The sequence below is a fragment of the Cannabis sativa genome, chromosome 2, assembly GCF_029168945.1.
Source record: "Cannabis sativa cultivar Pink pepper isolate KNU-18-1 chromosome 2, ASM2916894v1, whole genome shotgun sequence".
Taxonomy (NCBI): domain Eukaryota; kingdom Viridiplantae; phylum Streptophyta; class Magnoliopsida; order Rosales; family Cannabaceae; genus Cannabis; species Cannabis sativa.
In genome coordinates, this window is record NC_083602.1 from 1269473 (window position 1) to 1285705 (window position 16233).

Here is a 16233-nt window from a genome sequence, read left to right on the forward strand (position 1 = left end):
TATAAGTTACCAATTGGACCATCTATTTTGTTAACTGACAAAATAGATCCTATATTTTCTAAAATTGTACAAATAGGATTTTGAACTAATTTTTTGTCAAAATAAAATTTAATAAATACCATTTTTTATTTAATATTGTACCACTAATTATTATAATTCATTTACTTTTACAAAATTGTACCTTCTTTAATTGCTATAATACTCTTACTTAAATAATAAAAATAAAAATAATATTTTTTATATATTTTTAATAAAATATTAAATAACTTTTTTGTACATTGAAATACAATTGTAAGTAACAAGCCAAATATAACCTAAACTTATTTTCTATGTCAAACTAGAAAATTAAATCGCACTTTCGCAATCTTGCTGTAATATATTTTTTTATTGTTGTTGCTAAATATTTGTATATTTCTTACATTTTTTTTCTTGAAATGATTATAATTTTACTTGCATCTGCATGTAAATCAATCAATTTTCAATATATTTTTTTTAATTGATAATCTTAGATATATTGAGTTTGTATACTTCTCATTTGTTTTTGTGTAGTCTTAATCTTAATCTTGTATTTTATTTCAACAATGTGTATATATAATGTGATCAATTATGAAATATTGGACTTTGAAATCTTCAATCAAAAGAAGATATCTGTATGTTATATTTTCGTTTATAGAACCTCTAAACACAAAACTACACTAATTATATATAATAATGTTATATACACAAATATAAATATATATACATATATATGTCACAGGCACGATTGTAGATTGTATAGCACGTCTATATTGAGCTAGCCAACTAATCTATATCAAAATTTGTAATGTATTTATTTGTAACATAATTATGTCGTGCTAACCATGAAATTATACCATAAATATAAACATTAATTAATTAATCATTCCAACTAATCTTAATTCACTATAAAAGGGGCTTTAAGCCCATAGCTAATCACACTTCAAACTACTCATCATCATAAAAGCCTAATATATAACTAAAAGAGTGTTATATATATATATATATGAAAATGGTGAGTAATATGATGAACAATAGGGTTTTGGCTATGGTGACCATGGGTCTCTTTTTGTTGAGTTTGAGTGGGCAATGTTATGGTGGTGTGGTGTTGCAACCTGCAAATAGCTACTACAACAAAAAATGCACCATCACAACCCCTGGTTTTTGGCCACTTTTTAAATCTCAAACAACACAAGTGAATGTTGAGGCAACCGTCAAAACTGTTGTTAAAGCTGCTTTCACTAAAGATCCTACTATTGTTGCTGCACTTCTTCGTCTGCAGTTTCACGATTGCTTTGTTAAGGTTAGTTTTTCCAATTATCATTTAGAATATTGTTGTTTGACACCTTAAGATGCTTAATATAGAATCTGCCTTGAATTGTATTCGGTCTTTGAAAAAGTAAAATTTTTGGACCCTTATTATAAATATATATTTTTAAAATGATTGTTTATTCATTTGGCCCTTGGATTGGGTGGCCCTAAGCACCGCCTTAACCTAGGGCCGAGCCTAGCTCAATATCATTATCTTAATAAGTGAATGAGTAGTCTATACACTTATATGGTATTTAAGTTCCAGAAATCCTAAATAGCATCAATAGGGCATAGCACCACCGAAGTGTTATGTTATTATCAGTGTATAATATCGAATTTTATATATTTTAATTTAATAATTATTATGAACTATCGTTAACCAGTAATGTCTAATAACAATATTCATTAAGACTCAATATTTTACACTAATAATACTATGACACCTCATTAAGTTCCCGTACATTATTAATATATAGAGAAATATTAAAAGTAACCAGTGGTGTTTAATACCACCACGAGATGTCATATTGTTATGGGTACACTTAAGTATTAGATTCTACATATTTTAATTTAATAAATATATAAAATATCAATTATATAAGCTAGCCATTCATTCACAAAGGCGACAACTCGTAGTGGTGCTGAATACAACTGGTATCTAATAATAATAATGTTCTTATTATTGTGGGACTCTCTAACGTCCTTAGCACTACATTATTTTTTTTATTTTTTTTCTTAAAATATATTTGTATAATAATTAAATAAAACTATTGAATATTATTGTAGGGATGCGATGCTTCACTTCTACTTGATGGTAAGCAAAGTGAGAAGAATGCTGGACCAAATCTAAGCGTAAGAGGTTATGATCTTATTGACACTATTAAGAAAAGTTTGGAGAGTAAGTGTCGCCAAGTTGTGTCTTGTGCTGATATTATCGCCATTGCTACCCGAGACGCTGTCAGCTTAGCCAGTGTACGTAATTAAATTATTACTTAATTATTCCAAGATATTACGAATAATTAAAAAAATAGAATTACTATATATCGAAAATACCAAAAAGTACAATCACCATTATAATAATATCATATATATATATGTGTGTGTGCAGGGAGGAAAAGTGAATTATGGTGTAGAAGGAGGAAGGTTGGATGGAAAAGTATCTAAAGCTAGCAATGTTGATTTGCCACCTCCTTCAATATCAGTCTCTAATTCCATTAAAGCATTTCAAAAGAAAGGACTTGGTGTCAATGACATGGTTTACCTTCTTGGTATGTATATAACTATAAATATATATATATGTGTATATTTGCAAAAATGTATATAATTTTTTGGTATTTTTCAAAATTATTATATTTTCTTTGAACAAGGGTCCAAAATTTATTTTTTTAAGGCCCAAACAACAATGTCACTTACCATTGGGTAACCAGATACCTTATGCTGTTTTTTATTTAATTTTTTTTAACTTTTTTCTAAAATTTTCCAATAAAATTAATTTTTTTGAGAAAAAAATTATATTTTTACAAACTTATATTTTAAAAACCATAAAAATAAAAATTCCCCTTTAAAATCACATACATCTTTTTATTCAAAATTTCTCTAAATTTAAAGAAAATACTATAATTATACCGTGACAATCTACTCATCACTAATTAATTTTAAGTTAATATCATCATTAAAAACTTATCTTAATTTTCATTATAAAATTCTAATACTATTATAATTTATATAGGTGGTCACACTGTTGGGGTGGCACATTGCACTATTTTCCAAGATCGTCTATACAACTTTAACGGCACGAAGAAAGCTGACCCAACAATGGACTCACTGTTGGTCAAATCTTTGAAGTCAAAGTGTCCTCAGAAACCAAACCCCGCCAACACGGTTTTCTTGGACCAAACTCCGGGGAGTTCCATGGTTGTGGACAAGGCATTCTTCAACCAACTTGTGAAGAAGAGAGGAGTTCTAAAGATCGACCAAGATTTGGCCATTGACAAACAAACCAAAAATGTTGTAACACAATTGGCTAATGGCGATGCCTATAACTTTGCCCAAAAATTTGGACAAGCTATGGTTAAGTTGGGAAGAGTTGAGGTCATCACTGATAAAACTAAAGGTGAAATTAGAAGATCATGCAGAGTAACAAATTAATTAAAAGATAATTAAGAACCCTTTCTTAATTTCAATAATTGATGATGATGATGATTGTGTTTCAATGATTGTTATATTTACTTCTCATTTATTATTCGATTTTCTTCTTTTAGAAGATTTTGTTGCTTTTTTATTTCAAATTGTAAGTTGGGTGTAATAATTTACTATTCAACTAAAATTAATAATAAAATCATCTTGTCATAGTACATATTGTGCATATTTTACTGTTTTTATTTTTAACTATTCCAACTTTTGTTAACATACCAATGAAAACTAGAGATATTATGTACAAAACATTCCAATTAAGGTTTGGCAACTTGACAAAATCTTCCAAACATTCAGCATTAAGTCTTCCTATAAATCGGTAATTGGCGTTTCTACTGACTTGTTTTCGGGCCAATGTTGTTAAGAAACAGGCTCTGCATTAGCTGGTGTAGTTTCCTTGCGGTTGCTTGGTTTCTTCTTCTCACTCTGGCGCAACGCTTTATTTGAAGATTGGTCAGCTTTGGAAACGATTTTGGACACAGTAAAACCCGAAACTTCAAAATACTGTGATCTTTGAGGAATCAATGAATTGCGAAGAACAACATCAATTCCATCATAAGTCCAAACGCCTAATTGAGCTTCTCCTTTGAGTCCAATAGCAAACCAACCGAGACCAGCAGCTGAGATATCCACAGAGCTAGAATCCCAACTATTGCCACACACATGAAACTCCTTTCTCACCCACTGCCCGAGCTCTTTAACTCTATCTTTTCCAATTGGTGGCTGAAGTTAAAGAACATAACCGAACAAAAGGGTGTCAAATTATGAATAAACATTTGAAATGAACTTTCAAATGATAACAAAGTGTGTGAGTATGTTGATAAGTTGTACCTGCAACTGATGACCGAAATGTTCTTCTACCATTTCACATGCATTTTCGGTTTTACCCACGTGTAATGGAAGATAAACGGATGCCCTGAAGGAGAATGAAAAAGAGCAAAGAACAGAGTAAAACAGGGAAGATGAACTGAATGGAGTGAAAGAGAATTTGATACTGCTCAATGTAAATCTTGAGGCAGTAGGAGTCCTTTTTATATATTCACACAAAGAAAGCAGTACAAGGAGTTAGTTGAGATTAACTAACTGTAACAGAATTTACAACTGATTAATTAACAAACTAACTGCTTTACAATACAATCACGTGACATAACAGATTAAGTAATTGCTTCATTTTCACTGGACTCCTGTGTAGCTTCTGATATTCCAATATCCCCCCTCAAGTTGCACGGGTGAACACCAAGTGTCAACTTGTATCGAAAGAAGTGGAATGAAGATGTTGGAAGCGGTTTAGTGAAGATGTCAGCAATCTGATTGCTGGTATCAACATAACGCACATCAAGTTTGTTGGCAAGAACTCTATCTCTGATGAAGTGGAGATCTACTTCGATATGTTTGGTTCTAGCATGGAAGACTGGATTTGAGGCAAGGGATCCAGCGCCCATGTTGTCACACCATAGAATAGGGGTCTGAAATGTGGTGATAGATGACTCAGCGAGGAGAGATTGTAGCCAAATTATTTCAGAGGTTGCCAAAGCTAAAGCCCGGTATTCAGATTCAGTACTGGAACGAGCAACAACTTGTTGCTTTTTAGAGCACCAACTGATGAGATTACCACCCAAAAAGATGCTATACCCTGATGTGGACTTTCGATCAATAGAGCAGCCAGCCCAATCAGCATCTGTGAAGCCCTGAAGGTCAAGAACTTGAGCTGGTTTGAAGGTAAGTCCAAGGTGTTGAGTGCCAACTAAGTACCTGAGAACACGTTTGCAAGCTCCCCAGTGTTCAGTTGTTGGTTGAGACATAAATTGGCTTAGACGATTTACAGCAAATGCAATGTCAGGTCGAGTATGGCATAGGTACTGTAATGCCCCGATTATACTTCTGTACTCTGTCACATTTTGCAAAGGAGCACCCGAGTCATGAGTGAGTTTGGCATTTGAACACATTGGAGTGGATTGGGGCTTGGCTGTCAGCATATTAGTTCTTGTCAAGAGATCTTTTATGTATTTCTGCTGTGTAAGATGGACTGTGTTGTTGTCTTTTTGCACTTCAAAACCCAGAAAGTAATTGACTGGCCCGAGTTGTTTAAGAGCAAATTTGTTGTGTAGAACTTGAATGATATGTTGTACTTGATCATTATCAGCACCTGTAACTAAAATATCATCAACATAGATGAGTAATAATAAAAGTTTGCCTCTTTTGTTGCTATAAAACAGACTGGTATCTGATTTTGATTGCTGAAAATCCAATGACAGCAAGAAATGCTTGAGTTGATCATACCAAGCCCGTGGGGCTTGTTTTAACCCATAGATGGCCTTGTTTAGCTTGCACACGTGATTAGGATAGTGAGGGTCAATGAAACCTTGTGGTTGAGCCATGTAAACCGTTTCTTGAAGTTCACCATTCAAGAAAGCATTATTGATGTCAATTTGCTGAATTTCCCATTTGTAGGTGACTGCAAGAGTGAAAATGACACGGATAGTGCATGGTTTAACCACAGGGCTATATGTTTCAAAAAAGTCGATACCTGGGACTTGTTGAAATCCTTTTGCCACGAGTCTAGCTTTGTAAGTGGCTATGGTGCTGTCAGCATTATATTTGATACGAAACAGCCACTTGTTGCTGATTATTTGAGCATCTTCTGGTTTGGGAACTAATATCCATGTGTTATTTTTGACCAAGGCTGTGTTCTCTTTGTCCATTGCATTTCTCCATTTAGGATTAGCAAGGGCTTCTTTAACTGATGTTGGTTCCACTTCTGGTTCAGATGTTGACAGATAGGTTTTAGGCTTAAAGATTCCCATTTTGGCTCGAGTGAGCATGGGATGAGCATTTGTTGTTGGTTGATTGTTGGTGTTACTGTGTTGGGAAGAGGTGTTTGAAGTGAAGGAAGTTGGTGAGATGGGAGTGGGTGTATTGCTGTCAGAGTTGGTACTGAAAGATTCACTTGGAGGATCGGGTGGGGGAGTTGGTGGTATATCTGCTGGTGTAATGGGAGGTATGGTGTATTGGTTAGAGTCTATGTAGATGGGTGACTTATGTTGTGTAGGAACAGGTGGGGCAAACAGTTCATTGTATGGAAATTCAGACTCATTAAAGGTGACACTCCTAGCTACATAGATCCTACCACTTGGATGCAAACATCTAAATCCTTTTGAGTTTAAACAGTAGCCTATAAAAAGGCATTTTGCAGATCGAAAAGACACTTTGTGTGACTCATATGGTCTGAGCATAGGAAAGCAAGAGCAGCCAAAAATCTTAAACATGTTATAATCAGGTTTTTGGTGATAAAGCTTTTCATATGGGGAAAGAAAATCTATGGTTTGATTAGGTAGTCTATTTATAATGTAGGCAGCAGAAGTGTATGCTTCCCACCAGAAAGTGAGAGGCATTTGGGCTTGTGCAAGAAGGGTTAGACCTATATCAACCACATGTCTGTGTTTCCTTTCTACTTTGCCTTGTTGTTGATGAGTGTGGGGGCATGAATTTCTTTGGACAATTCCCAAAGAGTGAAATAGTTTATAGAGAGGTTCAAATTCTTTGCCTAAATCAGTTTGTACACTCTTGATTTTGGTTTGAAAGAACCTTTCAACATAGTTATTGAATTGGATGAATAAACTATTCACTTCAGATTTAGTTTGCATTGGGAAAAGCCAAACATATTTAGTGTAATCATCAACAAAGCTAAGATAGTATTTGTATCCATCATTGGAAACATGAAAAGAGGGTCCCCAAACATCAGACAAAATTAATTCAAAAGGCATAGTAGTTTTATTAGGAGTGCTTTTAAAACTGAAATGGTGTTGTTTGCCAATTTGACAAGCATCACAAAAAGTATTTTTATTACATTTGATTTGAGGTGAAACCGTGGCAAGAACTTTAGCTAGAACATTAAAGGAAGGATGTCCTAGCCTACAGTGCCAAACATCAGAGACTTTTGTTTTGTCATACACAGGGTTACTTGTGGTGGTGAAGTTGAAGGCACTCGGATTAGTGGGAGAGACTTCTGTAGTGACAGAGGAAGATTGGGGTGACTTTGAGTTGAGGACTTTGAGCTGGTAAAGGCCTTGGTGAACTTTACCCCGAAGAAGAACTTGCTTGGTGTTCTTGTCCTTGATAAGACAACACACATCATCAAATTCAAGGGTAACATTGTTATCTTTGGTAAATTGGGAAATACTCAAAAGATTTTTAGAAACATTTGGGACATGTAGAATATCTTGCAAGATTAAAGGATTATGTGACTGTGTATGAATAGAATTGGAACCGATTTTTAAGATAGGGATAGTGGAACCATTACCAACTATGACTTTAGCCTTGCCCTTGTAATCTGTGGAGGTGGTTAGGTTGTCTGCATTGTTGGTCATGTGATGAGTGGCCCCACTGTCAATGTACCAATCTGTTGAAAATTCTGGTGTAGTATTGGCTTGAGTTAGATGAGCTTGTGGGGTTTCGGATGGGGTGGAGGAGTTTGAAGTTCCTTGATCATGTGTAGGACCTGTGAAATTAATGTCAAATCTGTGGTAGCACTTTATTACTGTGTGTCCAATTCTCCCACAAAGTTGGCATGTAGGTCTGTTGGAACCTCTACCCCTGCCTCCATAGTTTGTGTTGTTGGTTCTGCCTCCACGATTTGAACCCCTGTAGCCACGGCCATTGTAGTTTTGATTGTTTCGATTGTTGTTGTTGTAGGAGGCATTAGCAAGATTTGCTTGAACATTAGTGAGGGACTCAGTGGTGTGTTGATTTATCCTCATTTCTTGGCTTTGTAGCATGAATTGGACTTCTTGGAGGGTGAGTTTTTCCGATCTTGAAGTAAGATTCACAACAACAGCCTCGTATTCAGCACCAAGACCACCAAGAACATACAGTATGAGATCCTCATCTGTTAACGATTGACCAGCTGCAGCAAGAGAGTCACTGTATTGCTTCATTTTTAAGATGTAATCATCAACAGATAGAGAACCTTTCTTGGTTGACTGGAGTAATCCTCTAATTTGAAGTATCCTAGCTCTTGATCTTGTGGCAAATAGTTGCTCAAAGATGTTCCAGATTTCAGATGAAGTTTGAGCATTGATAACATGACCAAGCATGGCCTCGGTTATGGAGTTCATCAACCAATGCATTAGAAATTGGTCAAGGCGTAACCAAGAGGAAAAGGCAGGGTTAGGGACATTACCAGTTAGAGAACGCTGAGGTTGTGGAAGTGTCCCCAGAATGTATCCATCAAGATTGTATGCTCGAGTTGCTGCAAGAACCAGTGACCTCCATAGCGTGTAGTTGTTTCGATCAAGTCTTGGATTGAGTGGTAGAAGATTGTTGTTCGGGAATGCAGCTTCTTGATGTTGAGCAGTTGCTGGAGTTTGTGTTGCAGCAGGATCTTGATTGCCATTGTTGGCCATGAAGCTCTGATACCATGAAGGAGAATGAAAAAGAGCAAAGAACAGAGTAAAACAGGGAAGATGAACTGAATGGAGTGAAAGAGAATTTGATACTGCTCAATGTAAATCTTGAGGCAGTAGGAGTCCTTTTTATATATTCACACAAAGAAAGCAGTACAAGGAGTTAGTTGAGATTAACTAACTGTAACAGAATTTACAACTGATTAATTAACAAACTAACTGCTTTACAATACAATCACGTGACATAACAGATTAAGTAATTGCTTCATTTTCACTGGACTCCTGTGTAGCTTCTGATATTCCAATATGCCCATACCGTCTAGCCTCATAAGACCAGCAATATGAACTGAATGACCAACCTATCAGAATACCATCATGAAACATGAGTCATGGCACATACAAAGCAAAACACAATACAATAATAGTTACTTCTAGGCTTTGATTGTGCAACAGTGCAAGAAATATAGCAAACAAGGTGGCGAAAAGTGTATCACAGATGAGAATAACTGAAAATTAAAAAGGCATAAGGAAAAAGCAATTCAACTAAACTAACCTTGATCCTGTAAGTCCTTGGCTTCAGCTCTTTGCTAATGTAGACAAGTTTCTGTTCTTCTCTTGTTAGCCTTGTTGCAATTTGATGGGGATGCAAAAGCCCTGGAGTATCGAATAACTTTGCCTGACGAGGAAGAACACCTTCTACTCTAACAATCCCCAATGTTGTACCGGGAACAGGTGCTTTTGTCAAATGAGAAACCTTCCCTCCAACATGCTTTCCTAATGAATTTATCAGAGTACTTTTCCCAGCATTTTGTGCCCCAATTGCCCAAACATTCCCTCTTTGCCCGGCTAAAGCGATGACATCATCAACAAGATTCTTCAACCCCCAATCCCTCACAGCACTGACCAAATGCACACTTGTTAACTTGTTAGATCCGCCCTCCCTTGCTCGTTGCCTAACCCAGTGCTCGAATCTTGTCGGTGATATAGAGCTCGGTAATAAATCAATCTTTGTCACCACAAGCACTACTCTAGGCACATTCCCTGACTTTCCCAATTTCCAAGCTGTTGAATGCTCTTCGATTGTATCTGACACCAAATTCGCAACCTTTTTAGGGAATGAACCATCAAAGTCTGATGCATCCACGACCATTAGCACAACCGACCGAGTCCCCGATGTGGATACCAGCTTCCTTCCAATGGTATGATCAAAGTCAAAATTAGGCAATAAGTTCTCCACTGTAGAATCTTTCACCTTCCCATAATGCCTCAAAGAATGGCACCGTGCGCATACAACCGGCCTTTCGTGCTTAACTTCAGCCACACCAACGTCACTGTCATTGGTTTCGGGCTCAATGACAGTACCCCTTTTAAGGAAATCTGAGACTTCAGACTCTTGACAAACAGGTTGAAGATGGGCATGCAACCGATAAGTCCTGGGGTCTTTCTGCGAAGGTTTAACAAAAAAGCCAGGGTGTTTAGGGTCAGCATCTTGCATATGAACCCCGCAACCAGGGCAGACAACAAGATTCTCAGGACTAGCTTCGTTGTAATTTTTCATCACGGGTAAGAGGTAAAGATTGTTTTGAAGAAGAACTTGCAGTCTTCGAAGAGAAGTATCGGGGAAACATGAAATGGAATTGTGGACATTCTGCTGTGTTTTGAAAATAAGGTTTTGAGGTAGAAGGGTTATTTAACAATGATGAAGAACAAACTGTTAAGGATCGAATGAAGACTGAGATAGAACAATGGCGCCTAAGCTTTATGAGAGAGTGACTTCTAGCTAGAAGCATTTCTACCAATTCTAATTTAACTTAAAGCAGACTTCTTTCACCTTTATTTTCTTATTACTATGCCTATAGGGTAGAATGGAATCTAATTGAGTAAAGATCTGCATTGTAAAAGAATAAAAACATCAAATGGGAAAAAACCAAAAGCAGAAACAACCACACCAATTGAATCAAGCAACAAAAATATTAGCAAGAAAGCTTACTTTTATGCTTGTAATGTCTTCATTAATTGGCATAAACCATTCATAATCACTCCTTTTCTTGTCCAAGTTTTGCAAGCTAGCTCTTGCTCATATTCCTTTTGTGTTTCAATTTCTGAAATATTAGAGGCTGCATATAATGAGTACAAGACATACCCATTAAGATTAGTTATAAATATTTTAAGGTAAAGAACACATTAGTAATCCATAAGAACTTTTAGAACATTCAAAATGAAGACTGAGATTTAACAATGCCGCCTAAGCTTTATGAGAGAGTAACTTCTAGCTAGAACCAAACTTCTTTCTTTCACCTTTATTTTTCTAATTACAAAGATTTAGCATTGTACAAGAATTAAAAAACATCAAATTGGGCCAAAAAAAAACCAAAAAGCAGAAACAACATCACACCAATTGAATCAACCAAGCAACAAAAAAGCTTACTTGAAGCTTTTCTTGTCCAAAGTTTCAGACTTTGCTTCTGGGGCTCTACATATTAGAATATTTCTAATTAAGGAAATAAAATAATATTATTGATTCTGATAAATGAATATTTTATATTCATTGAAATGAATATTTTATATTCATTGAATCTGGACAGAATCAATTACGTAATATTCTATATATGGTCAGATTTCTATATTCATTACCTGATTTGATTTTCTGAATTAATTGTCAAAATATTCTGACAATTAATGTGGCACAGATACTGATGGAGTATCTCACCTATAAATATAGGGTCTCGGTCCCCGAGCTCCTCACTCATTCTGTTCATAACAGCAAAATCCATCTAAAGAGAGTTGAGAGAGCGAGGAAGCCCGATTACCCACATCAACCAGTTTCCTTTGCAGATCAAAGCTTATGTGGGTTTGAAGCTCAAGAATCAATGGCTGGAGGTATTTCGATCCTTATTCATAGTGTATATATGTTTGATTAATTCCGCACTTAATACTTAAACATATACATTTCAGTTTATATATATAAATGTCTAACAGTTGGTATCAGAGCGGTTTTTATCTCTGCCTTGATTTTAGTTTGAGTTTCATATATATATATATATACTCGTATATACAGTGTTTATATATATATATTTAATTCAGTGTTGATATATATATTTATTTTCGTTTGTGTATATATTTATATATTCATATTCATTCAATCCCAATTATATATATACATATATATTTTCATACATATATACTTGTTTATTCATTCAGTTCATATATATATATATATTCATATACATATATATATATATTTTTTCTTCATTTCATTACGTATATATGTTGTATATATATATATATTATTTATATATCTAAATGCTATATACAAATATATACATATATACATTTCATGTTTATATATATACATACAGTATTTTTATTTTTCTGTATATATATGTATATATATTTATATATATATATTGTATATGTATTAATACATTCATATATTAATATAGATTGTTCTAAGCATGAAAATCCACTTTGAAAAAACAAAGAAATCTCAAAATTATTTTTCAGAAAATTTTGGTGATTTTTAAAGTCTTTGTTTTATGTATTTTCGATGCATAAAATCTATATGAATGTCTTAATTTTTGCATTTAGATTCATTTGGAATTGATTTCATGATTTTTGGAAGTTTAAGGAAATTTTATCATGTCGTTTATGGCAGTGTATTTTTCAAAAAAAAAAAAAAAAAGGGAAAAAATTTCGATTTTTTTTTATATATATTTTTTATTTATTTGGAAATATAAATTATTCTCCTATTGTTAATTTAGTCAATAAATTACATTCATTAATTTCCATTTTTAATTTAATACATATATTTAGAATTAATATGTTATTTAGTATAAACTGAAAATGGAAATTTGTTTTAATATGGTAATTAATTACATGATTTATTTAGGCATGTAATAATTGTGCAATTTGTATAATTGTGCATTTAATTATTTATTACCAAATTTATGTAATTTATTGTTTAAATTAATAAAATTTGAAAAATCTGCCATTAAGTATAGTCTTTAATTTTGCATTTAATTCATTCCATATAATTAATTGTACTAATTTGTATAATTACCTTATTTATACAAATTAATTATTAGTATAAATATTTAAGATATTATATGGTCATAAATGCATAATTAATTATATATTATGGAATTAAGCATTTAATTTATTATCATACAATAATTGTATTAATTTGTATTTATTTGGCAAATTTATGTTTAATGCAATTAATTTAGATTTGTATGATTTAAATGCTATACATAAATTCCTTTTATAGTGCTAGATATATTTAGAAATATTCAAACATTAAGATAGGTTGAATATTTTATATAGCACATTAAGTTTCATAAAACTTCATAAAATATTCATAAAACTTCCTAATATGAATAAAATATGAATAAAATGTAAGTAATTTTGTGGTTTGACATAAGAAAACATGAATTTGGGACAAATGCTCATATCTAGAACGGTTTTTAATGATCTTCGGACGACCACACTAGGAGCACTAATCTCAGTGATTGTCTATTATGTTAATAACGAAATTACTTTTAGGTAGAGCCCAATACCTAATGTCTAAGTGAAAATATAATTTTAAATAATTAGGGAGTAGCCACAGCATCCTTAATTATATAAAATTATATATAAATTAAAATTCACCTTAATGGACATAACTTGTAATTAATTATATAGGTATAATAATTTTACCCCACAGGGATTTTATTATATTTGTATAATTAATTAGGATAATATGTTAAATTAAATTCTCTTAATTTACCCCACAGGGAGTTATGGGGATTTAATTTAATAGTGTTATCACAAATTTAATTAAAGATATATTATAAACCTTCATTTTCCAAAACTAATTGTTTAATTAAATCTATCATAAAGTTCATCTAATTTTATTAAATTTAAAATTTAGCCCACAGGCAATTTTGGATTTAGTAAAATTTTAATCTTCAGTTTATACTTTGGTGTCTAGTGAACCACATAATTTTAAATAATTAGGGAGTAGCCACAGCATCCTTAATTATATAAAATTATATATATTAAGTGGATTAAGATCACATAATGGACATGAATTATGTGAACATAATAATCTTACCCTACAGGGATTTTATTATATTCACATGATTAATATGTTAAATTAAATTCTCTTAATTTATCCCACAGGAAATTATGTAGATTTAATTTAATAATTTTATCATAAAGTATAAAATTTTGAAACATTTATAAATAATTAAGTGTTTCATACCTTTCATTAAGATAGAAATATTAAACTTTAAGTTTTTCATAAATTGTGTAAATCTATCATAATCTACATCTAAATCTAATCTTATTAAATTAAAAATTTAGCCCACAGGTAATTTTTGTTTAATAAGATTTCATATTTAAGCATGTTTATTCATTGGTAAAAACATGATTCATTTAAACCTCAAAACTATATATGTAATTTTATTACATCGCTATTCATAAATTTCTTCCATACTAGTAGAAATTTCCAAAAATTTATTCTGATAACTTAATCTAAAATGTACAGTTTTTACCGTATAATTAAGAAAAATAAATCACACTTTATTATCACCAATAAATTTTAATTCATTGTGTATGAATTCATTCTAATATAGTTAATGTGATTATTAACACATAGTGGATTATTTTAGATTGTTATTCCACATTCATAATTTCTTGCAAGGTTTACAAATAAACCTAAGAAAGTCAGTAACTGTGAGCAAATCTTATCCACAGACAAGATAAGTTCTCACATTTAGAAGTTTAAGGAACAAGCAATATAGTAGTGGCTTTGTTTTAAAATTGGCAAAGACCTTTATGTTTCAAGATTCTATTGAAACTTGATTTAGACACATTTAGAGGTCTTTACTACAAATGATGTCACTCATAAAGATATGCAAGTTCAATCTGACAATAAGAAATGTGTTATTAATAAGAATTCTTCTACATTATAGCACCAAAAATTATGGAACATATCTCCATAAATAGAATAAATGTTAGTAAATGGTGGGGATCTTCATTACACTAGATTTTACTAACTTTATTTAGAACTTGTGTGAATTTCATTAAGAATATGTATTCCAACAAGTCAAAATCGGTGCATACTAGAATTCTATCATATTAGAAATCATACAAGTCAATTAATTTTGAAGACATGGACTCAAATTTTGCATATTTTTTTTAACGATTACTCACATAAATAATTTTTCTACAAAAGTATGGATTTATATGTTTCAAAGACATTTAAATCTTAAGTAGAGAAATGGTGCATTTTGCATATTAAGATAGTGAGATCAAATATAAAATGGAGAATACTACATCGAAATTCGTGAGTATGGATAAACTCCTAGTGTATTTGTAAAGTTTCTTTAAAAGCATGGGTTTATTGCCCGATACATATGCTTGGTACACCCAAATTATAGTGTGTAACAGATTTAAGAAACTAAGCATTTTTTAGACATGGGGTGGAGCCTACATAGCAAACTCCAATCTTTCCTAAATCTTTGTCTATTGATACTCTTCAATGGGGGTGTACATATCGAATCGTGTTCTAACCAAAGTTGTTTCTCAAACATATTTTGAGTTGTGATAAGGTTGAAAACCGACTTGATGACATGTACACATTTTTATAAATAGCCATATACAGTTAGAGTACAATTGTCAAAGAAAAGATCTGGGCCCTAAACAATAAATGAGCATATTTCATTTGAAAAGCTATAAGGTTTAAGGGTTACATATTTTATTATCCATCTCACAACACTAGAATTGTGGAATTAAGAATTGACTTGATCAGTGGGAGTGATCAATCTAGGAACCTAGTTTCCGAGAAAGATCATTCATATTTTCTCAAACTTCCACCTCAAGTGTTAGATTAATTATGATTCACAACAACCCTTAAGATTAATGGTTATTGAGAATTCATAACTAATCATTAATAATATACAAGTCATTGGTAAAATTCTAATAAGTTATGTTATTTAGTAATTGCTTACAATTTCTAAAATAACATGCTATTGAACCATTTGCTCTTTTAAGAGTTTGTTGGTCCATCCTTAAGATGACTTATTAGAACAGTAAGATCAATGTTTTCTAGTGATTACATTTTGTACAATAAGAGTTCAACTACAATATTAATTTGAGACACAAATTAAATTATAGAATGATAAAGAATTGAAGTTGTAGTACAATATGCCATGAATGAAGAAATGAATATCTTAAATAGCAATAAAGTTTATCTTTAGTAAAGTTGTCTAATGGGGTGGAGAACATTAATTAAGCATAGGTTTTTTCACCAATAATATTCATTAGGCAA

General features: G+C 32.4%; 1 protein-coding gene and 1 pseudogene across 1 annotated transcript; one reads left to right on the forward strand and one right to left on the reverse strand.

Annotated features, from left to right (window-relative positions):
• The first annotated feature begins 953 nt into the window (after positions 1-953).
• LOC115719136 (peroxidase 60-like) lies at positions 954-3692 on the forward strand. The gene is made up of 4 exons (XM_030648065.2): positions 954-1318; positions 2113-2298; positions 2435-2594; positions 3056-3692. Exons 1-4 carry the CDS (start codon positions 1022-1024, stop codon positions 3472-3474), a joined length of 1062 nt encoding a protein of 353 aa, XP_030503925.2. The 5' UTR covers positions 954-1021; the 3' UTR covers positions 3475-3692.
• On the reverse strand, positions 3574-11400 carry LOC115721428 (GTP-binding protein BRASSINAZOLE INSENSITIVE PALE GREEN 2, chloroplastic-like; annotated as a pseudogene).
• Between the last annotated feature and the right edge of the window lie 4833 nt (positions 11401-16233).